The sequence below is a fragment of the Podarcis pityusensis genome (genome assembly GCF_964106645.2).
Source record: "Podarcis pityusensis genome assembly, chromosome: 14".
Classification (NCBI taxonomy): Eukaryota; Metazoa; Chordata; class Lepidosauria; order Squamata; family Lacertidae; genus Podarcis; species Podarcis pityusensis.
In genome coordinates, this window is record NC_138039.1 from 13,769,257 (window position 1) to 13,792,309 (window position 23,053).

At 41.8% G+C, this 23,053-nt stretch overlaps 1 protein-coding gene across 1 annotated transcript in view; it reads right to left on the reverse strand.

The window, feature by feature from the left end:
- Positions 1 to 559: 559 nt before the first annotated feature.
- Positions 560 to 23,053, reverse strand: part of LOC308462972 (acyl-coenzyme A synthetase ACSM3, mitochondrial-like) — a 313,063-nt gene continuing 290,569 nt past the window's right edge. The window contains exons 2-14 of the mRNA XM_080981076.1: positions 20,071 to 20,289; positions 18,953 to 19,163; positions 18,643 to 18,853; positions 17,661 to 17,804; positions 17,117 to 17,273; positions 15,551 to 15,630; positions 14,847 to 14,970; positions 13,003 to 13,083; positions 12,751 to 12,852; positions 11,572 to 11,699; positions 10,660 to 10,759; positions 9,680 to 9,799; positions 560 to 2,130 (exon numbers count right to left, since the gene is read on the reverse strand). Of these exons, the coding sequence (XP_080837202.1) occupies positions 2,044 to 2,130; positions 9,680 to 9,799; positions 10,660 to 10,759; positions 11,572 to 11,699; positions 12,751 to 12,852; positions 13,003 to 13,083; positions 14,847 to 14,970; positions 15,551 to 15,630; positions 17,117 to 17,273; positions 17,661 to 17,804; positions 18,643 to 18,853; positions 18,953 to 19,163; positions 20,071 to 20,289 (1,764 nt within the window). The 3' untranslated portion in view covers positions 560 to 2,043. The remainder of the gene's footprint in view (positions 2,131 to 9,679; positions 9,800 to 10,659; positions 10,760 to 11,571; positions 11,700 to 12,750; positions 12,853 to 13,002; positions 13,084 to 14,846; positions 14,971 to 15,550; positions 15,631 to 17,116; positions 17,274 to 17,660; positions 17,805 to 18,642; positions 18,854 to 18,952; positions 19,164 to 20,070; positions 20,290 to 23,053) is intronic.

Genomic DNA, 23,053 nt, shown 5'->3' on the forward strand with positions numbered 1-23,053 from the left:
TGTATTATTTATTGCTGATTTATTTGTTCCTTTTTTATTGTTCCTTGTTACACTGAAGGAAATAATTTTAAAAACCCAATGTTTTCAAAAAAAGAGAGAGAGGAAGTAGTGGAGATTCCATCTGGCCTGCATTCAGATCTCCATCGCAGTATGCTGTAATTGTACTTTCACCAGTGGAAACATCAAAATGGGCTTTCCACTACCTAATACCAATCTATCCATGGTGAATTGGTGAGAATTGTGGACTGAACACAATTCAAAGGAAAACATCAGGAGTGTTCTGCAGGAGTGTTGCAACCACTCCAGACCCTAGAATATCCATTATTGTTAAAAGACAACCTTCCAGTTTAAGACCAGGCTTAAGGCTATCTTATCTTGGCTCAAGATAGCCAGCTGAATAAGCTTGCATTTGCTGACAAAACCACCTCTCTCACCCACTCTTTAAAGCAGTTTTGTCTGTTTCTGTTTGTCTAAATTGCATGTTTAAAATAAATAAACAGAAGAGAGGTAGCTGTGTTAGTCTGTGGTATCAGGGGCAGGAGAACAAAAGGGTCTGTGGCACATTAAAGACTGTGTTTATTAAAAAAAGAAAATAAGACATAAGCCTTCATAAACCAGCATCTACTTCCTCAGATATGTGGGTGAAGTATCCAACTGGGTTGACTCAACTACCTGGTCATCCAGTTGCAGATCTTAAAGTCTTGGAGCTCAGGAACACAAGAGCTTAACTTCAAAACAATCTTATGATGAGAAATGATTCCAGTCAGACCAAAAAGTGTTGTGGCAAGGGGTGGGGGAAAATGGTATAAAAAGATAATTTCTGGATGCCAAGATCCAGGCTTTGGGCAAGTACTCTTTGGTTAGAGAACTCCAGCAGAGATTTAAAATCACATAATATGCAGCAAAGCAAAGTGTGGAAATATAGACTGTTAGACCTTTAAAATACGCCCTTCTACATTTCATCCAAAGTTCCCCTCTTCCCCTAGCATAGAAAACGATCACACATTTAGCAAGTTAAAATTAGTTTACTTACAAACTCTTTAAAGGTCAGGTTCATGTGCTTTTCCATACACCAGTCAGAAAACACAGACAGTAAAATTTGGCTTAGTTACAGTGGTGAAAATTCCTGAATTATTGGTAAAGGAACTCAAGCGTGGGGCTGATGAGATTGGAGTCCAGTACATAGCTGTCAACGTTTCCCTTTTCTTGTGTGGAATCCTATTCGGAATAAGGGAATTTCCCTTTAAAAAAGGGAAACATTGACAGCTATGGTCCAGTAGCATCTGAAAGGCCCAAGGTTCATCACCTGTAATTTATGCTTATGGTCCTTGCGATGCAGGTTTGAATGTATTGTGTAAGTTGTAACAATTCATAAGATTGCTCTTTTATTTTTCTGCAACGGCAGTGTAAGCTACTAAGCCATTTTATTCATTAGACACTATTTTATGTAAACCAACTTTCCATATTTATTCAGATTGGCATTATATAGTTCTTGCTACTTCCCTAAGATATGTCAAGACAATACTGATATATACTGACAGGAGAGGAGAAATTCTTCAGCTCATAATGATAAAATAATAACGATATAATATAATCATGACGTTATTTCTATACTGCATTTTCTGCAAACTTGTATCCAAAGCAGTTTACAAAAGAGTAACACCCCTAAAGCAGCAATACAATAACCACAATACATAATTAAAATCATAATACCATTTACAGCACTAACATTTCAATAAGTAACCATTAATTTATAATACAGCAAATAAATTTAAAATCATAATACCATTTACAGCACTAACATTTCAATAATTAACCATTAATTTATAATAAAGCAAAGAAATTTAAGTGACCATGAAGGACACCAACTGGTCAATTAATATCCCATAGGCTATAAATTCCTATTTTATAGCCATGAGAGACACTAGAATTTTGTACAATGATGGCAACCCAAGAGCCACCAAGGCAAATGGAGCATCATCATCTATCCATCTGTGATATTGTTGTGACAACCAGTCCTTTTTGGATAGCTTCAGAGTCTCCTTAGGCTTTCCCCCACTCTTTCAGCCTCAGCTCCTTCCTCTGGATTTTCCCAGAAATTGTCTTGGGTAGGTCTTGAACAAACTCTATCTGTTTTGAAGGATTAAAAAGAGAGGGATAAACTGAACACATCAACTTTTTTTGGAGTTACATTTAGTCATTGTGAAAAACCAACTTTTGTGGAACAGGGGAATCTTAATCCAAGTCTGAAGGGAAGTTTTCTTTCTGCAGTTCTCTTACTGCACATAACTGTGGCATTGTGGGAAAGTCTTGCTTTTAGCACTATTGCTTCTTTTCTCTTGCATTCTGGGAAGTCTCGCTTCTGCTTCTGCACATACTGTTCCAAACACACCAAGCCAAACACACCTAGACATTCTCTCATTCTTCAGTTCATTTCAAGTTCATGTACAAAACAATATGGTCTGTTCTTAATGCATAGCTGACCACATCTACGGAACTTCATTATTATATTCTTTCATGTTATGATCAATCATTAGTAATTGTTTTAGTCATGTTATATTAATCTTTAGTTATAATTTAATTAGGAGGATTCATGCCTGTCTAGTTCTAGCTCCATTCCTCATCCTTTGATCTATCAATGATAAATGGACATATGTTATTCCCACCTTGTACCTATGTTAACCAATCAGCAACAAGATGCTTTGTGTTTGTATCAACCAATCAGCCACAAGCACACCTGTGGCAATGTTTGTAATATTCAATAAAAGAGAGTTCCCGGGGCTTGCCCCAGAGACGCCTCTCATATGACACCTACCACTCGTCTGTCGTGATTTCAACCCAACACAAGTCTTAACAAAACACAGGATGACCAGCTGTCCCCACCTCTCCTGGAAAGAATCCTGGGCCTTGAATCTGGGGTATGGCTGCTGCCGGTGAGCGCTGATCCCTTTTCCTGTGAAATTCGGCTTTGGAACTAAAATCAACTTACTCGTGAGTAAAGACTGAATCACTTGAAATTAGAGACTTTTAACTAAAAGATTTGAATTTGGCTGAGAGCGGAGAGACGTGGAAACAGGAAGTCCGTCTTCCGCTACCATTGAACTTGAAAAAGCGAATAGCTGGAGGAGTGGAGGCTGAAAAAAGAACTTTTAAATTGTACGGATCTAAGCATCCACTGAACCTGCAATTTAAAGTAAAGGTTTTTAAGTTAAAGATTTGGAACTATCATTTGTATTTGACTTTCCTCCTTTTATTGGATTACAATTAAAAGGTGAAACCCAAGGTCCGGAGCTGCCTGATTTTTGAGAGACTGAGCTGTCAGTACTGCAGATCTGGATACTGTATATTGGAACTTGCAACAATCTGAGGGTATTGAGACCTTCTAATTTGAAACATTTTTTTTTTGGAGACATGTAAGCACTGCTTGTTACAAAGTGATTATTAATATCAACTCTGCTAAATATTTGTACTTGAAGGTTCCTGGATATTAAATTAGACTCTGAAAGACATTTTAAGCTCCCTCTAGAGGATTGGATTAAAACAGTGACTTTACATTTACTTTCGATTCCCTGGCTGTTTGCTTTCTCTGGGCCTTTCTATTCCCATGGGAATAACTCAGTGTGACCTTGACTGATAGATAACGTTGGAATGAGTGGCACAAGAAGAAGAGGAAGAGTTAGACAAACAACTTTGACAACTCTAACCTCAGCCTCACAGACACGCAGATCATCTGTACCTACTTTGCCTTCAGAAGTAGAAGTAGAAGAAGTTGCCTCGTCACAGGCAAAAGAGGGAGAGGGAGAAATAGAGCAGTTACAATTGGAAGATATGGCCTCAGGAGCATCTGCTTCTGTATTAGACAAAATTTTTGAAAAATTGGAAGCTTTGGACAAGAAAGCAGATGAGCAATCAGCAAAGATTGACAAAAATACAGAATGCCTAAATAAATTAACTGTACAAGTGGCACAGAATACACAGGCAATTGGACAGTTAACGGAGGCCACAGCAGAAAATCGGAAATTGGCTGAGGATACCAGACAAAAATTAGAAAATTTAGAACAAGAGGTAAGACCACTCACCAAACAAGTTGGGGAACATCAGATTTATCTTTCTATGATAGAACTGCGAAATCGTGAGAATAATTTGAGGATTAGGTTACTACAAGAGGCAGAAGAAGGAAATCTAGCTGAGTTTTTAACCAAAGAATTCTCCAAGTTCTGGAATTTGGAGGAAAAGGACTTTAAAATTGTGTCAGCTTTCAGACTTGGAAGATTTATAAAGAAGGAGAGGCCCAGAGACTGTTTGATAACATTGAGATCAAAGGAGGAAAGGGATGAGATTTTGGGCCTACACTACGGAAAGTCACTGGAGGTTTTGGACAGAAGAATTGAAATTTACAAAGATATCCCAAGACAACTGTTGGACCTTAGAGCCGCCTACTCTGAACTTGCCAAATTATTAAGGAGCAACGCAATTGCATTTAGGTGGGAATTTCCCCAAGGAATATCCTTTACCTTTAGAGGGAGAAAGGTCAAAATTAGAACATTGGAAGAGAGAGACAAATTTCTGTCTACATACGGAGAGGACCTTCAAAAAGGAATTGAACTACCTTCTGGGCCTGGGGCAACGCCAGTACCAACACCAGCACCTGGGGAACTTGAAGATTCCGTGAACAAGATACCACCCTTGGAAAAATAACCAGATTAATTCAGGATGTCTCTGCAACTGTTGAGCTGGAATATTAATGGTTGTAATATTCCGGAAAAAAGGAAGAAAATATTTCATATATTAAAAAAAAGAACAATTGGACATTATTTGCTTACAGGAAACACATGTGACGAGGCTCCACAGAAAAGTGTTAATAAATAAAAGATTGGGCCAGGAATTTATATCGTCGGACAAAGTGAAGAAGAGAGGTGTGGTGATATATGTGAAAGAGAGCCTGTCACCTAAATTCTTATTTAAAGACGAACATGGAAGAATTTTGGCAATTGAGATACAACATCAAGGAGAGAAATTGTTGATATTAGGAATTTATGCACCTAATGAAGGGAAATCGGAATTTTACAAGAAGCTGCAGGAGACAATGCTGGATTATCTGGATTACAACAACATCATAATGATGGGAGATATGAATGGGGTCGTATCAACTAACATGGACAAGTCACAAAGTCAAAATATTACAAAAGACGGCAGACTACCTAAAACCTTTTTTGAAATGACAGACAATATGGACTTGATTGACATCTGGAGGACAAAGAACCCACTAGGAAGAGAGGGAACATTCTTTTCTGAAGCCCAACTGACCTGGACAAGAATCGACCAAATATGGATATCTAGAGGCCTGGCACCTAAGGTCAGAAAAGTGGAAATCTGCCCAAAGACCTGTTCCAACCATAATGCAGTAAAGATGGATATGACACTACTACCAACTGGATCCTTTAGATGGAAGATGAATGACAATTTGTTCAGAGATCAGGAAATTACCAAGAAGGCCCAAAAAGTTTTGAAGGATTATTTTGAGATAAATATGAATACCACGGTGGAAAAAAGAATCGTCTGGGACGCAAGTAAAGCTGTAATGAGGGGATTCTTGATACAACAGAATGCAGTAAAGAAAAGAACACAAAATGAGAAAAAAGATAAGATCTTGGATAAAATAAAAGAATTAGAGAAGAAATTGAGAGTGAATCCGAAGTCACAGCCAACTCTGAGAGAAATTAAACTTTATCAAACACAATATTCTAAACTGATAAATCAGGAAATTGAATGGAAGGTTAAATTAATGAAACAAAAAACGTTTGAGTCGGCGAATAAATGTGGAAAACTGCTGGCTTGGCAGTTGAAGAGAAGACAAAGATTAAATACGGTTACAAACTTAGAGGTTGAAGGAAAAAACATTCAGAATCCGGTGGACATTAGAAAGTGTTTCCAGAGATACTTTAAAAAACTATACACCCAAGGGCCGCAAGACGAAGTTGAGATTAAACAATTTTTGGCAAAAAATGGCCTATCCAAATTGTCACAAGAAAATAGGACAATCCTGAATTCTAAAATAACACGACAGGAGATTGAACAAGCCATTCAGAACATGCAACTGGGCAAATCTCCAGGGCCAGATGGGCTGACCTCCAAGTACTATAAGACATTAAAAGACTATTTGATACAACCTTTGATGGAGGTCAGCAATGAAATTATGGAGGGGAAGAGGGCACCGGAGTCGTGGAAGGAAGCGTTTATCACATTAATACCAAAGTCGGAAGCTGAAAAGACACAACTTAAGAACTACCGTCCCATCTCCCTTCTAAATGTGGATTACAAAATATTTGCAGACATTTTGGCAAGTCGATTTAAAAAAGTTTTAAATGAAGTAATCCATAAGGACCAGGCAGGCTTTCTCCCAGGTAGACATTTGTTTGCTAATACAAGGAACATTATTGACATTTTGGAACTTTTGCAAACAGATATAAATACTAAAGCAGTTTTAATCTTTATAGATGCGGAGAAGGCCTTTGACAACATTTCCTGGAAATTTATGATGGGAAATTTAAAAGAGATGGGAGTGGGACGGGGTTTTGAGAATGGGATTGAGGCGATATATTCAGAACAGAAAGCTAAACTGATAGTTAATAATGTGGTTACAGAAGAGTTTAAAATTGAAAAAGGAACACGACAAGGTTGCCCTATTTCCCCTTTGTTATTCATTTCGGTTCTGGAAGTGCTATTGAATATAATTAGAGGGGATCGGTTGGTGGAAGGAATTCAGGTCGGACAGAAACAATATAAATTAAAAGCTTTTGCAGATGACCTGGTTTTGACCCTGCAGAAGCCAGAGCCTAGTACGAAAAGAGTATTACAACTGATTAATGACTTTGGTCGGGTGGCTGGATTTAAATTAAATAAACAGAAAACTAAGGTTTTGGGAAAAAATTTGACAGATACAGAGTCAGAACGGTTTCAGAAAGAGACGGAACTTAATGTGGTTAAAAAAGTAAAATACCTAGGGGTAAACATAACAGCAAAAAACCTAAGTCTATTTAAGGATAATTATGAAAAATGCTGGGCAGAAATTAAGAGAGACTTAGATAGTTGGTCAAAATTGAAACTTTCTTTGTTAGGCCGAATTGCTGCTATCAAGATGAATGTATTGCCAAGGATGTTGTTTTTATTTCAAACACTTCAGGTTTTGGACAAGACGGAGTGCTTTCAGAAGTGGCAGAGAGATATTTCTAAGTTTGTCTGGCAGGGCAAAAAGCCCAGAATTAAGTTTAAGATATTAACTGATGCAAAACAAAGAGGGGGCTTTGCCCTGCCAGATTTAAAGTTGTATTATGAAGCCGCAGCGTTTTGCTGGCTAAAAGACTGGCTACTTCTTGAAGACACTGATGTGTTGGATTTGGAAGGGTTTAACAATGCTTTTGGATGGCATGCATATCTATGGTATGACAAGGTTAAAGCAAATAAGGCCTTTAAGAACCATATTGTCAGAAAATCACTGTTTAATGTCTGGACAAAATATGAAGACTTGCTGGAAAATAAAACCCCAAGATGGCTTTCACCTTTGGAAGCTAAGGCCCGAAAAAGGCCCAATATGGAGGCCAAATGGCCAAAATATTGGGAAATTCTAGAAAAAGATGGAGACAATTGGAAACTGCAGAGTCTGGAGAAAATGAAGGATAAAGTGCGAGATTGGTTACATTACGCTCAGATTAAGGAAGTTTTTAAAAATGACAAGAAATTAGGGTTCCAGGTGGATAAATCGAAAATAGAAACAGAATTGTTAGAACCTAAGAGTAAGGTACTTTCAAGGATGTATAACTTGCTGTTAAAATGGAACACACAAGACGAAATGGTTAAATCGGCTATGATAAGGTGGGTGCAGGACATTGGGCATAATATTATGTTTGAGGACTGGGAAAGGTTGTGGAGTACCGGATTGAAATTTACTGCATGTAATGCTTTGAAAGAAAATGTAATGAAAATGATATATAGATGGTATATGACCCCAGTCAAACTTGCAAAAATTTACCACCTGACTGACAATAAGTGTTGGAAATGTAAAGAGTGTGAAGGAACATTCTTCCACCTCTGGTGGACTTGCCCTAAAGTGAAGGCGTTCTGGGAAATGATTTATAATGAACTGAAAAAGGTATTTAAATATACCTTCACTAAGAAACCAGAGGCCTTTCTTTTGGGTATTGTCGGCCAAGGGGTGGTAAAGAAGGACCAGACATTTTTTATGTATGCAACAACAGCAGCAAGGATACTACTCGCAAAGCATTGGAAAGCTCAAGATCTACCCACACTGGAAGAATGGCAGATGCAACTGATAGACTACATGGAACTGGCTGAGATGACCGGCAGAATTCGAGACCTGGGAGAAGAGAGGACTGAGGAGGATTGGAAGAAATTTAAGAATTATTTACAAAAACATTGCAACTTGAGTGAATGCTAAACAGGACGCTAGATCAGAATAACTGAGCACCACTAAATTTAGATGTTTTTAAGAAAATAAGTGAGATTAAGAAAATATAACTCTTTTTGAGAATTAGAAGATTATGAAACATAGAAGGGAGATAAGAATGCAAATAAGATAATAAATTGCTGACAAAATGTTATAACGATGAAAGTGGCAGCGGGAGATGTGAGGAAGTCCAAAGAAAATGTGAAATTATGTCAAGATATATGTTATATTGTTTATTATGTTTATTTCTATTGTAAAACCCAATAAATTTCTTTAAAAAAAAAAAAATGAATCTGGGGTATGGCAGCCAGAGGCTTAGCCATGGGAGTTTTTGACCCTCCTTTCAGCTCCACGCAGCAAAAATGCTACAGCAGCTGAATTTCTGCATCTGAATGGTTGAGGAATTCAGGCATTGCAAATTCCTTTGTGAGATGATCCATTGCATGTTTTGGACAAATGTACTGACTTCACACTTCTCCTAATGCTGCAGTGGTCTCTGGCAGTTGAAATGTATCAAACTTGGAGTTTAAAACTAGGTTTAAAGTTTTTAATTTTGGATTTTAAATGTTTGTAACCCAGCTTGAGACCTACTGGTGAAGGGTGGATTATAACAGTAATATATATTCAGAGAGATAATACACATTTAAATAGGAGCCACTGGAGAGGGATTGTAGCTTAGTGGCAGAACACGTCTTTTTTTTCTCCATGCAAAAGGTCTCAGGTTCAATCCCCAGCAACCAGAGGACAGGTGAATATGTCAATTTTGATTTATCTCTGTTTTTCGTTTTTCCAATCTTAAATTCAGCTCTTCACATTTCAACATCAGTTTGCGAATTAACATTTCTAAACGTGCACATGAAAATTCACGACCATTTGTGTGCAAATTTCTTCAAATATAAACTTTTTTTTTTTTTTTGCAGATCAGCTCCCCTTAATATAATGCATTTTTGTGCTTCTATGCAAATTTACTCCAGTATATGCATTTTGAATGCACAACTCCATTGGACAACTGCATCGTAAAATTCAGAGCAGCACAAATTTCAAAGGACAGCACAAATGAGGTAAGTTTGCTTTGAACTGTGACTCTTGTCTGAAACCAGAGTCTGGAAGCATTGCTAGGCTAGGATCATTCCTAATTCGTTCTTAAGAACATTTTCTCTCCCTCCACCCAAGATCCAGAGATTGACGCCGAGTAATTCTGAACACTGTACTTGCCTTTCGGGGGTACTTGTAAGGAGCTGTCACTTTCTTGGCATGTGTTTGCAGTTCAAGAATTAATTGTTCTTTGTCATGTGACTGATAAACTGGCGACAGGACGACGAAAGCTTTCACAACCTACAATGAAGGCGAATGGAGGCAAGGTTAATTGATAGCCGTGCTTGTGTGTGTAAAAGGGGAGGAAATGAGGGAAAGGGCTGCATCTCAGTGGTTAGAGCTTTGCCTGCAGAAGGTCCCAGCTTCTCCAGGTCGGGCTGTGATAGAACCCAGCCTGCAAACTTGGAGAGCCACTGCCAGTCTGTGAGGACAATACTGGGGTAGATGAATCAATGGCCCGGCTCAGAATAAGGAAACTTCTTATGATACTATCAATTGTACCCGCCTCCCTCTCTGACAAAAACCTAGCTCTTGCAGAGATGGGGAATGTAGGTCTGGGCTGGCCCACCTGAGGCTGCTGGTGGGGGCTCAGACATCACTGAATGCTCTCTTGCACACACAGTCGCCCCCTGCTGTACATAGAAAACGAAACAGGGAGGAAGCAAGATGAGACTCATGCCTCCTAGGAAGTCCTGGGATAGCCCTCTATTGTGAAGGTGCCATCTTTTTCAGGTGTGGGGTACCATTGGCCCTGCAGGTATTTGAAGGGCTGACCAGTCCCAAGTTGAACAACCCTCAGAAGGAAGTGCAGAGACCTAGAAGCTGCCCATCCACACTTAGCTCCTGGACCACAGACTGAGCAGGAACATAGAAGCCTTAACTTCCAATTTCCATGCTTATACTACAGGTGGAGCTGCATGTCGCCTACAACCCCACATTGCCTATAACAAAAAGGTCTCAAACTGATTGTAACTGACCTATATGAAGGGCTCGACGATTTGAAAACAAAGACACTGGATGTATTTTTGTTACGTAGTGAAAAATCTTTCAATACAGACATATTGAAGAAGGAGGAGGAGGAGGAGGAGGGAGAACCATACCTCTCCTCGGACAGGATCTGGGCTGCTGACGACGGCTGCTTCTGCCACTGCCGGATGCTCCATCAAGGCATTTTCTACTTCTGATGGCCCAATGCGATATCTCAAATTTGAAGGAGAAGTTAGATCTTGGCAAGCTATCAGCCTGAAGCAGAGCTTTGTGAGTGCTAACATAGGTCTGTTAATTTCAATGGGTCTACTCTGAATAGGGCTAAGATTGGATCTCACCCTGATTCAGGTGTGGGGAGGACTTTGACCCTCAAGATATTGCTCAGCTATAACTCCCATCACCCCAGGGGCAAGGATTCATCTGCACGGTCCCATGAGTGTAAGCCAGCACAAAGGTTTCTGCTAGTGGAATAGGGCTTCCCCCCTGTCTCCACTCCCTAGACCCTCAAGTGTGCTGGGGGGGACCGGGACCTGTCAGGTGAAACCCCAGAACAGTGCATGGAGACAAGAGGGGAGATTGCTTTGTGAGACAAACAGAAACACTTCTGGTTATAGAAGCATCTCCTTAGCGTTACTTTGAATTTAAAGCGCATAGGGTATCATTCAGCTAAATTTTACTTAGAGCATACATATGGACATGAATGGGCCTAACTTAGTCATGTTTGTTAATTTCGGTGGGCTTACTCTGAGTAAAACTTAGTTGAATACCCTCCACAGCTTCCCCCAAAGAACCCTGACAACTGTAGTTTAATTTTCACAGAGCTACAGTTCCCAGCACCTTTAACAAGCTGTAGTTCCCAGGATTCTTTGGGGAAATAAATGAGCTTTAAATGTATGGAATGGATGTTACTTTACCAGGGACAGGGCTGGCTTGATTTCTAGTCTTTTAATGGTGTGCAACTTTTGCATTGTGGCACGGTAAAAAACAACAACAGCTGTGCCAAGTGTTTTACAAAATAAGCATACCCAGAAGACAAGATAACGTCATCAGCTCTTGCCACAAACTGGACATATCCCTCTTCGTCCATGAACCCTCTGTCCCCGGTGATGTAGAAGTCCCCACGCTCTGTTGCGGCTGTTTTCTCAGGGTCATCCTAAGAACAATGCAGCGGAGATCAACAAAGCTACAAAGGCACATTCATCTCTTGATTCTTGCAACATCAGTTGGTATCCTGCAGCTGGGAAGGGCAGATCTAGCAACACAGGCAGATCTAGCAACACAGATCTAGCAACACAGGCAGAACATTCTAAGATCTCAAATTGAGTGCTTTCCTGGGTAAAAATTGGCTTTCACATTTGGTTAACTGCAAAGAACTAGCATGGAATACAACTCATGGCACTTCTGGTCCTGGAGATTGCATATAGCCATGATGGATAATACCTTTCTTTATCAAACTACATGGATTCTGTTGTCATTAGCAGGGGCCCTTCCCTGAGTGCCTTCTCCAAGGAAGGTGCGGACAATGGCAATACAAGAATGGGCTTTTTCAGTGGTGGGCCCTTGTTTCTGGAATGCTCTCCCCAGGGAAACATGCCTGGCACCATCATTGCCAGCTTTTAGTCACCAGGCTAAGACATTTCTGCTTACCCAGGCATTCTGTTGTTAAATGGGATGATCCACAGCTATGGTTCCTGACCTGTTTTTTCAGTAAGGTGGGGTAAAATCCCCCCCCCACAATTTTTGATGTATGAACTCTCCTAGCAATTTTTCCTCCATCATATTTTCCCTTACTTATTTGGTTTAAACCAGATGTAGGGAACCTTTGGCCCTGAACTACAACCCCCATCATCCCCGGCTTGCTCGCTGTGCTTTCTGGGGTAGATGGGAGTTGTAGTTCTGTAACATCTGGTGGGCCAGAGGTTCTCCTCAAATGATTTAAACTGATTGCCAGCTTGCTTTGCATTTTACGGGTTTGTAAGTCCCCCACCCAGCCTTATTAACATCTGCTGAAAAAAGCACACAATATCTTTTGATTCTAGGGGTGGTCCTCTAAATGTTGCTCTACTACAATACCCAACAGTCCTTGCAATCATGGTCAATGGAGAGGGATGATTGGAGGTCCAGTCAGGAACATCTGGAAGGTCCCCCAACTCTGTTATATTCCTTGGAGGCTGCCCCATCATTTGAGAGGGTTCGTTTCTTACCACATAACAGGTGAAGAGACCCAAGGGCCTTTTGGGCTTGATTTTAACAGCAATGTCTCCTTCTTCCCCTGGAGGTAGGCGATTGCAATGTTCATCTATTATCTAGAAAGATGGAACCCCAAGTGTCGGTTATGTGAGCTTTTCTTTTTTGTCTCTTTACTTGAGCTATATGGGCACATCACGGTGTTTACTCAGGCAACATAGGTTATTATGGTGACTGTTATGGCTTCCCTGCATTATAAATATTCCTACCTGGACATCAAAGGGAGGAGCTGGCGTTCCAGCAAAGCCAGGCTTGACTTTCATATCTCTCCTAGTCGAACACAACATAGTCTGTGTATAGAAACGGCAAATGTTCAATTAGGTTTCTCTCTCTCACTCTTTGAAACTATGGCTTTTAACAGATTAGAGAATTTTCAGTTGACTTTATCTATCTTCCGTTTACAGATTTGGGGAAGGGCCTTACTTGAGTGAGGGACTGTACAAGCTGGAGTCTGCAGGAGAAGTTGCGGCATGGAACAACAACAACAATTTTATTATTTATACCCCACCCATCTGGCTGGGTTTCCCCAGCCACTCTGGGCAGCTCCCAGTACATATTAAAACATAATAAAATGTCAAACATTAAAAAAAACTTCCTCATTCAGACGTCTTCTAAAAGTTGTGTAGTCATTTATCTCCTTGAAATCTGATGGGAGGGCATTGCAGAAGGCTTTCAAGAAGCCTCTCTGCCTGGTTCCCTGTAACTTTACCACTTACAGTGAGGGAACTGTCAGAAGGCCCTCAGAGGTGGACCTCAGTGTCTGGGCTGAACAATGGGGGTAGAGACGTTCCTTCAGGTATACTTTTCCTATACAGGGTTCCAACCAGCCAGCCATGCCCTTTTCCAGGGTACTCCATTCCATTCTGTCCAATATGGATGGAGGTGCATTCTCCCAGGTGGGGCGTTTTGGGGAAAGCATGCATTTGGATTTGATAAGCTTCTGCTGGCACAATGGGCCAGCTGTGCTTGGCTGTTAACCAGAAGGTTGGCGGTTCGAGCCCACACGGGGACAGCAGTAGGCAAATTTCCTGCATTGCAGCGGGGGGACTAGATGACCATTGGGCTCCCTTCCAACTCTACAATTCTGTGATTCTGTGATTCTATAGATACATGATAAATAAGGTATACTATTCATTGTATCAAATTGTAGATTTCAATGGAAGTCTCATAAAGTTCAACAAAAAAAGCAGAAGACCCAGTGGATCAGTTCATTCTCTAGTCATTCTCTAGTCAGTTCATGCATAAGGTCCATACATGTAAAATTATCTATTCTACCTGTCTGTTCAAAGAGTCCAATATCCACATGAAGGGTTGTTACAGTTCCACAGAATCCTTTCACAGAGTCTAAGACAAGGATTTCTGGAATATAAGCCTTGTTTCGCCATCCTAGGCTTCATCAGTAGAACAGGCTCATATGTAATATTACAGGATAGTGGATCTTATAGCATAGTAGTGGTTGCGAAACAAGGCTAATATTCCGGAAATCCTTGCATGAACTGACTAGAGAATGAACTGATCCACTGGGTCTTCTGCTTTTTCCGTTGAACTTCCATTGAAATCTACAAAATTTGATACAATGAATAGTATACCTTATTTATTCAAAAGTACAGCCGGTTACAGGGATGCGGGTGGCGCTGTGGGTTAAACCACAGAGCCTAGGACTTGCCGATCAGAAGGTCGACAGTTTGAATCCCCGTGACGGGGTGAGCTCCCGTTGCTCGGTCCCTGCTCCTGCCAACCTAGCAGTTCGAAAGCACATCAAAGTGCAAGTAGATAAATTGGTACCGCTCCGGCGGGAAGGTAAACAGCGTTTCCGTGCGCTGTTCTGGTTCGCCAGAAGCAGCTTAGTCATGCTGGCCACATGACGCCGGCTCCCTCGGCCAATAAAGTGAGATGAGTGCTCCAACCCCAGAGTCGGTCACGACTGGACCTAATGGTCAGGGGTCCCTTTACCTTTACAGCCGGTTACATCTTGTGTGTTTATTGAGTATGTTTCACGTAACCATAGGATTATTGTTGTTGTCTATAGATACATGGCCAAATGCCAACATACCGTCTCCGTCTGCCCATAGCCTTCACGGATTCCCACTCCTGTCTGCGCTTTCCACTGCTCTATCACTTCAGGGCTGTTGCCTTCTCCACCGCTCAGACACCGTCTCAGGCTCTTGAACTTGTATCTGCATGAGGGTATGAAGAAGCTTGGAGTCAACAGTGATTATTGCCTCTGTAGCAAGGCGTACAATAGCATCCCAGTTAGCACACCTAGTGCTGGTGTAATGTTGGACTCGTATGCCCATCAGTCCTGGACAGCTTGGCCAATGCTCAGGTTAGGGTAGGATTGAGTTCAGAAATTAAAAAAAATAAATGTTATCAAGTGCAAGCAAGAAGTAGAAAATGGAACTATTGTAAATGCAAGAAATAAAGCAATGGAAAATTAAATCGCAGAGGATTGGACTAGGTGAGCCTTGGGACATCCCTCGACTACAATTCTAAGATTCTATGAAATATTTCCAAAGGAAGCAAGAAATATAAATAATGAGATGGATTTAATAGTAAACAAGCTAAAACAAAAGCAAGAAAAAACAGGCAGGGGTTTGGACTAGATGACCCTCGGTGTCCTTTCCAACTCTGCAGTTCTTTGAATCTATGATTCTGTAAACCCAGGCAGAGGGACTCGGAAGTGCACTTTTTTAAAAAGCAGGAAGTTAGTGTTGAGTTTTAAAATTCACAGATGCTACCATGCAGTGTTTGCTGTACCTTCCAACGTTGTGCTGCAGAAGCATACGATAAACAGTTGGGGGGCCACAGAAAGTTGTCACTGGATACTTGGTGAGGGTCTAGAGGGGAAAACACAAACACATTCCTATTGCACCATGTGATTCCAGAAGTCTCACAAGGGTTGATTTCTGATTTTTAACTTTTTGTCGGAAACATTTTCCTGCAAGGCTGAATTGTTGTTTTTACTTCTACCAAGAAATGGAGGAAACAGATTTCCTGCCTCCCTCAAAAAGAGTGAATTGTGGTCTGGAGAGGGAACACTGCTCAGCGGGAAGAGCTTTGAATGCAGAAGATTCCCAGTTAAATTCTTAGCCTCTCTGGGGAACCTTAGACTGGGGCAGAATGTGGCCCTTCAGACCTTTCTATCCGGCCCTTGGAATGCTCCCCAGCTACTTCTCCAACTCTTTCCAGGCCACAGCCCTCCCTGGCCCTGCTATGGACCCTTCTTGGATGTTTTGCTTGGTGGGGATGTTCCCTTAATCTCAAAGAAGAAGAAGAAGAAGAGTTTGGATTTTATATCCCGCTTTATCACTTCCCGAAGGAGTCTCAAAGTGGCTAACATTCTCCTTTCCCTTCATCCCCCACAACAAACACTCTGTGAGGTGAGTGGGGCTGAGAGACTTCAGAGAAGTGTGACTAGCCCAAGGTCACCCAGCAGCTGCATGTGGAGGAGCGGAGACGCGAACCCGGTTCACCAGATTACGAGTCTACTGCTCTTAACCACTACACCACATTGGCTCTAGAACTTCCAGAGTGGAGGAAGAGAAGCAAATGAGTGAGTAGAAAAGGCCTCATTGTAGAAAGGTTCAATTTACATTTATTACTCTGCCCACTTTCCCCTTTGGCCCCACCCACCACTGGCAAGTGGACCTTGGGATACTGCCCAGAAGGTTACGTGGGCCTTGATGCTGACAAATGTTCTCCACCCCTAGGATGAGATGGGAGGTATTGGGGAAAGACCTCTGTTGGAGACCCCAGATAGCTCTTGCAAGGCAGGCAAGGCTATTATGGAGTATGTATAGGAACCTGCCTTATACTGAATCAGATTGGTCCATCTAGCTTAGCTTTGTCTACGCTGATTGAAAGCAACTCCACAGGGTCCCAGACAGGGAATCTTTCACAGCCCTACCTAGAGATGTCATTGAACCTAGAACCTTCTGAATGCTGTCTAGAGCCAGCGTGGTGTAGTGGTTAAGAGCGGTGGACTCGTAATCTGGGGAACCGGGTTTGCTTCCCCGCTCCTCCACATGCAGCTGCTGGGTGACCTTGGGATAGTCACACTTCTCTGAAGTCTCTCAGCCTCACTCACCTCACAGAGTGTTTGTTGTGAGGGAGGGAGGGAAAGGAGAATGTTAGCCACTTTGAGACTCCTTCGGGTAGTGATAAAGCGGGATATCAAATCCAAATCCAAAGCAAATTCTCAACCACTCTTTTGGGTTTGGAGCTCAAGGAGAAAACTCAGGGTCTCTGTTGGCAGAGCAACTCCCCCAGACACCTTGGTCTTCTGCCCCAATGCTTCCTGCCTTAAGGCAATGTTAGCCTTACATTGAGAACAGTCGTTGGCTCAAACTGGAGCATGCCGTGCTGAAAGATACATGCCCCTTGGATCCACGAAGGGTACAAATTGCTGAAGACGAATTTGATCCAGCCTGTGTCGGAGAAACCCCAGATCACATCGGAAGGATTCAGGTCCATCCAGTACCTGTAATAAGGAGGCAAACACGACGACTGCTCAGTTACATTTATTAGACTTACGTATGTTTGAGGAACAAACTAGACAGGGTGAAAAGATCAGATCTTTTGATTTTAAGACTTAAAGGGCAGCAGGTGCAAGAATGGGGGAGGTGGAGAGATGGAAATGGTTCAAAGCTGTGGTAATGTGCACTTACTTTAAAATGTTGTGCTTGGGGGCTCTCCTTTAGATGACTAAGAATTGCAGTTTTATTGTGCCTTAAGCTTAAAACAAAGATTACAGCCACGCCATCATGACTATCAAAGTTCTTGTCACAATTAAATAGTCATTCTTTAAACTGCCACAGGACTTTCTGTTGTGTTTGTTGCCCCTGAAGATTTAGAAAGGGATAGATACCTTCCAACAACTGTCAGCCCAATCCCCAGACTGCTACAGGAGTGTTCCACCATTTTGGGATAACCCGTGGTTCCACTGGTAAAGTAGATGGTCATTGGATCTTGACTCCTTGTTTTGACAGGCTGATGATCACCGTCTGCAGCACTTTAAAAAACAGAAAAGTAGGCAAGTAGTAAGAATGGAGTAGATGCAATCAAAATCAATGGTCTGTGATCTTGTAAATTTAAGGTGTTCTGGGAAATTAGGATTCCAATAGAAAACGAATAAGTGGGAACTGCAATAAAATGTTGCAGTGGGAAGACCTCATCCAAGATACTCCATTCAAATTAACGCAAGTTCCTCACATTTTTGAATCAGCTTGTGATTACTTCCGGGTTTCGCTGCTCACGCATGCACAGACGCTCAAAATGACGTCACGCACATGCGCGGTAGTAGCGAAACGCGACCCGCGCATGCGCAGACGTGCCGTCGCGTCTTGCGTTCCATTCGGGATGCGAACGGGGCTCCGGAACGGATCCCGTTCGCATCCCAAGGTAACCTCTGGTTACAAACTTAATTCGTGCCAGAGGTCCATTCTTAACATGAAACCGTTCTTAACATGAGGTGCACTTTCGCTAATGGGGTCTCCCGCTGCCACACCACAACCTCCGCTCACATCCTGGGGCAAAGTTCGCAACCGGGAGCATCTACTTCCGGGTTAGCGGAGCTCGTTACCCGAAGCGTTCATAAGGAAGACGGTATGTAACCCGAGGTTCCACTGTACTTAAAAAAAAAACACAATCCCGTGAAAATTCTGCAACATTTTAGTTGACATTCCTCCCAAAATACATATTTTTGTATACACTTTTGTCCGCTATACAAATGTTCGCAAGTAATTGGCTATCTTCCTGATTTAGGTGATGAATACTGCAGACACCAGGTTTTTCTATCTCACTCTTTGACTTATCCCTGACTTGCTTAACAAGGCAGCAGAGATTCTCACTTCAGCAGGTCATGGAAGTTCAGCCATCCTTCTCTGTGGGTGCCTTTGGAGACCAACATCCGAGTTTTCAGGAACTGGCAATCAGATGCAAGAGAGTCGATCAATGGAGCCAAGGCGTCGTTTGTAACTATACATTTGGCCCGAGACTTTTGGAGCCGGTACAAGATGTCCTTAGCAGTCAACAGGGTCGTGGCTGGGATGAAGGTGACACCTAGGAGCAAAACAAAGCGTGATTAAAAAGAGAGGAGAGGAAGACACAGCAAAAATGGATCTTTCTGTCGGTTCCTAGCACAGAGAGGACCTGACTGACCTGCTCTGATGCAGCCCACACTGATCAGCCACCACTCAGGCACCCTGGGGAGGATGATGACGATTCGGTCTCCTTTCTGCAGATTGCAGGCTTTGGAGAGGACGTTGGCTGCTTTCCTGGATAAGAATGCCAGCTCCTCAAAGCTCCACCGCACCTCCTCGCCTTTCCCACTTACCCACCAAAGAGCGGGATTGGAAGGTCTCTTTCTAGCCTATCAGGCACAAAGGATGGGGAAAAAATGGAAGCTATTTTACTTAGCTATCTCTCTAACAAGATTTATATACCAAATAATCAGCAAAAGGTTTCTCAGTGGTTTACAGAAAACCCTATAAAATATTCCAAAGAAGACACCAATAAAATCAAACTATCCCTTACATCCTGTTTCATATTTTATCTATGGTTTGATTAATTTTATGCCTACTTGTTTTTGAGCAAGTAGGCATAAAATTAATCAAACTATAGATGTAGCATCCCCATAAACAGCTAGACTATCTACAGACAAAATTTGCAACGTATCTGATACTCTGTAAATTCAAGTCCTCAGGACAACAGAAATGAATTAAGCAGACCTCAAGTAACAATCTTAATGCCATTTATACAAAGGAAAAGAAAACACACAAAAACATTCAGAATTTTGAACATCTCTTGGCATGTTAAATAAGGGAAAACGAAAAAACCAGAGGATGTAAGGGTTAGACAAGAACTTTCACACTAAAATACTGATGAATTCCAGACATTTTTAGGCAGGAGGCAGAATGGATTTGTAAGCTGAGGGGGAAATGTTGAGAACTGAATTTAAGACGGGAAAAACGAGAAACCGAGAAAAGCCAAACAGGACAACTTTTCTTAACTCTGGCTAATAGTGAGGAAGTTTCCATGCTACTCTTTTTCATTGACTCAAAACAGTTTTGACTACCAAAGGGACTTCACTTCTTAATGTAAATGAAATTGGGAACTTTGCAACTTTAGGTTTTGATGATTTGCTGAAAATTAATGCTAATTTATGTTTTGCTGACATATAGTTTGTTTTGAGATATATATTCAATGACTGTTTGCTATAAACAATAAAGATCAGCATGACTGACTGATAATACTAGGAAATCATGACAGATACAGACCTTTTCCTTTTGGCTCCATTGATCCAGGACATCATGTGCAAAATTAAAATGCTCTGGCACATTTTTGTAGAGGGCTTCAGTGTCTGAGAAATCCAGAAATGGAGATCCACTGCAAGGTTGACTCATGATTCTACAAGGCAATTTGAAAGCACTAAAAGACTTTAAAACTGGAATTCTGGAGAGAAGCTTCCTTGCCCCTGCCATGAAAACAATTCTTACCTTTATGGAAAACCAAAAGAAAAAGAAAAAAGAATTAAACATGATAATTCAAGATTCTGCTCAAGAACAAAAACAAAACACCAATGACAGAAATATATGTATGAATCGAATAAATTCCAGTGACAAAACTGCAAAGTGGAACTCCAATGGAAATGCAACTTCACTCCATAGCCAGAATGTGTCTTAGGGGTGGGAATTCAGAGTTACTCTGTATCAGGCTTCCTCAACCTCGGCCCTTCAGATGTTTTGAGACTACAATTCCCAGCATCCCTGACCACTGGTCCTGCTAGCTAGGGATCATGGGAGTTGTAGGCCAAAAACATCTGGAGGGCCGAGGTTGACGAAGCCTGCTCTATATAGCTCTTTCAGTGTTGAAAATGGGAGCTGAACTGTGCATAATGTTCCAATTGCCAATTTGCTGCTGGGCCAGGTTCCAGCTTCAAAGAATCCTGCAATCTGAGAATTGTAGAGTTGCAAGTGACCCTAATCTAGTCAGAGCCCCTGCAGTGAAGGAATCACAGCTAAAGGACCCCTGACAGATGGCCATCCAAACTCTGTTTTTTAAAAAATTAAATGAAGGAGATTCCACCACCTTTCGAAGCAGCTCACTCCAGGGTTGAACAGCTCTTACCACCGTAAAGTTCTTCCTGATGTTTAGCCAGAACCTCCTTTCTTGTAATTTGGGTCAATTGGTTGAGGGCCTACCCTCCGGAGCAGCAGAAAACCAGCTTGCTCCATTTTCTTTGTGACAGCCCCTCAGATATTTGAAGATGGCCTTTCACCTCTTTCAATTTGAACTTAGCCTGATCTTTTATTCCCCTTCCTTCCCTCCCCCTTCCCTTTTTATGAAGATTACCCACTCTGGTGTTAAGTTGTGGGTGAACATATCAGACGACACAGCGATTCTTCAAACAGCTCTTGTTTATTCACAGGCCAGAACAGAACTGAACTGAAGGGTTCAGCCAGCCTGCTTATATAGAGCTCCAGTACAAGGCAACAGTAACAACTTCCTGTAACTATCCAATCACTGAACGTCACTTTCAATTCCTTATTTGCATATGTGGACTTGAGTGAAAACTATCTACAGTATCCCCCTGCTGGCCCAGGGTGAGAACTTCAGTACATAACATCTGGGATCCCACAGCTAATTCTCCCCTGGTCTCCTCGCTGGCCCAAATAGGACTAATTTAGCCAGCTAGCCCTGGTGATCATCTAATGTTTATTGGATGGATTTCCCCCCTAAATTGATTTTTGAATTCTGAATTTATTGTTATTCACGTTTTATACTGTATTTTATACTGTTTTTGGTTGCATCAATTAAGTGCTTTAAATTTGTTGTTAGCCACCCTGAGCCCGGTTTTCTGAACCGGGAAGGGTGTGGTATAAATAAAAAATTATTATTATTATTATTATTATTATTATTATTATTATTATTTAAGTCTCCTCTTCTCCAGGTCAACATACCCGACTCCCTCAAAAGTTCCGCATTTATATGTATATTTGGTCACACTTTTCTCTAAAGGACACATTTAGTACACATTTGGTCCCTTAAAAAAGGAATGCTTTCTGTAGTCCTTTCTCTTGGTTCTGCCACTTTTGTAGGCACATTGGGCGAGAAGGTAAGAGGGCCTTCTCGGTGGTTGTTCCCAGATTATGGAACTCTCTTCCATGAGACTAGGCTGGCCCCCTCTGGGCTTTCCTTTTGCTGCCAGCCAAAGATTTCTTTGTTCCAACAGGCCTTTGACCACAAACTGGAGGGGTCTTCTGAGGTGGGTGATGTTCTTTTGAGTGTGTGTGAGAATTTGAATGGTTTTCAGTGTTTTCAGTGCTTTTAAAAACAAAGTTTACCTATTTAATTGGTTTTAATATTTATACTTTGAAGCTTCATCTGTTTTAATTGATGCTGTAAGCAGAGACATCATCTTGCCAACAAAGGTCCATATAGTTAAAGCTATGGTTTTCCCTGTAGTGATGTATGGAAATGAGAGCTGGACCATAAAGAAGGCTGATCGCCGAAGAATTGATGCTTTTGAATTATGGTGCTGGAGGAGACTCTTGAGAGTCCCATGGACTGCAAGAAGATCAAACGCATCCATTCTTAAGGAAATCAGCCCTGAGTGCTCACTGAAAGGACAGATCCTGAAGCTGAGGCTCCAATACTTTGGCCACCTCATGAGAAGAGAAGACTCCCTGGAAAAGACCCTGATGTTGGGAAAGATGGAGGGCACAAGGAGAAGGGGACGACAGAGGACGAGGTGGTTGGATAGTGTTCGCGAAGCTACCAGCATGAGTTTGACCAAACTGCGGGAGGCAGTGGAAGACAGGAGTGCCTGGCGTGCTCTGGTCCATGGGGTCACGAAGAGTTGGACACGACTAAACGACTAAACAACAAGCTGCCATAGGTTCTGCAACAGGAGGAAAGTTGCATATATATTTAATAAATAAATATGTGGAGGAATTCCACTTCCCCCACTGAATATCCTATTTTAATGCTGATGTCCCTGATAAATAAGCATAACTGAAGGGAAACTGTAATGGTTCTAGGGGTTGCTCGTGCGTAAGCCTGTGGCAACACCTGGCTGGGTTGCCTGAGTGAACCTTTCCTGTCCGGACAGCCACTCACCCGTGGCTGTCTCAATCGCTGGCAGAATCCGTCAGTGGGCGTTTCTTAAACTTCTTCCAGCAAAGAAGTTCTTTGACGCCCAGTCTCCTCCTACTTTCCCTGCGCGGAAGCCTTCTGCACAAGGAGGGCGTAGGCAGCGGA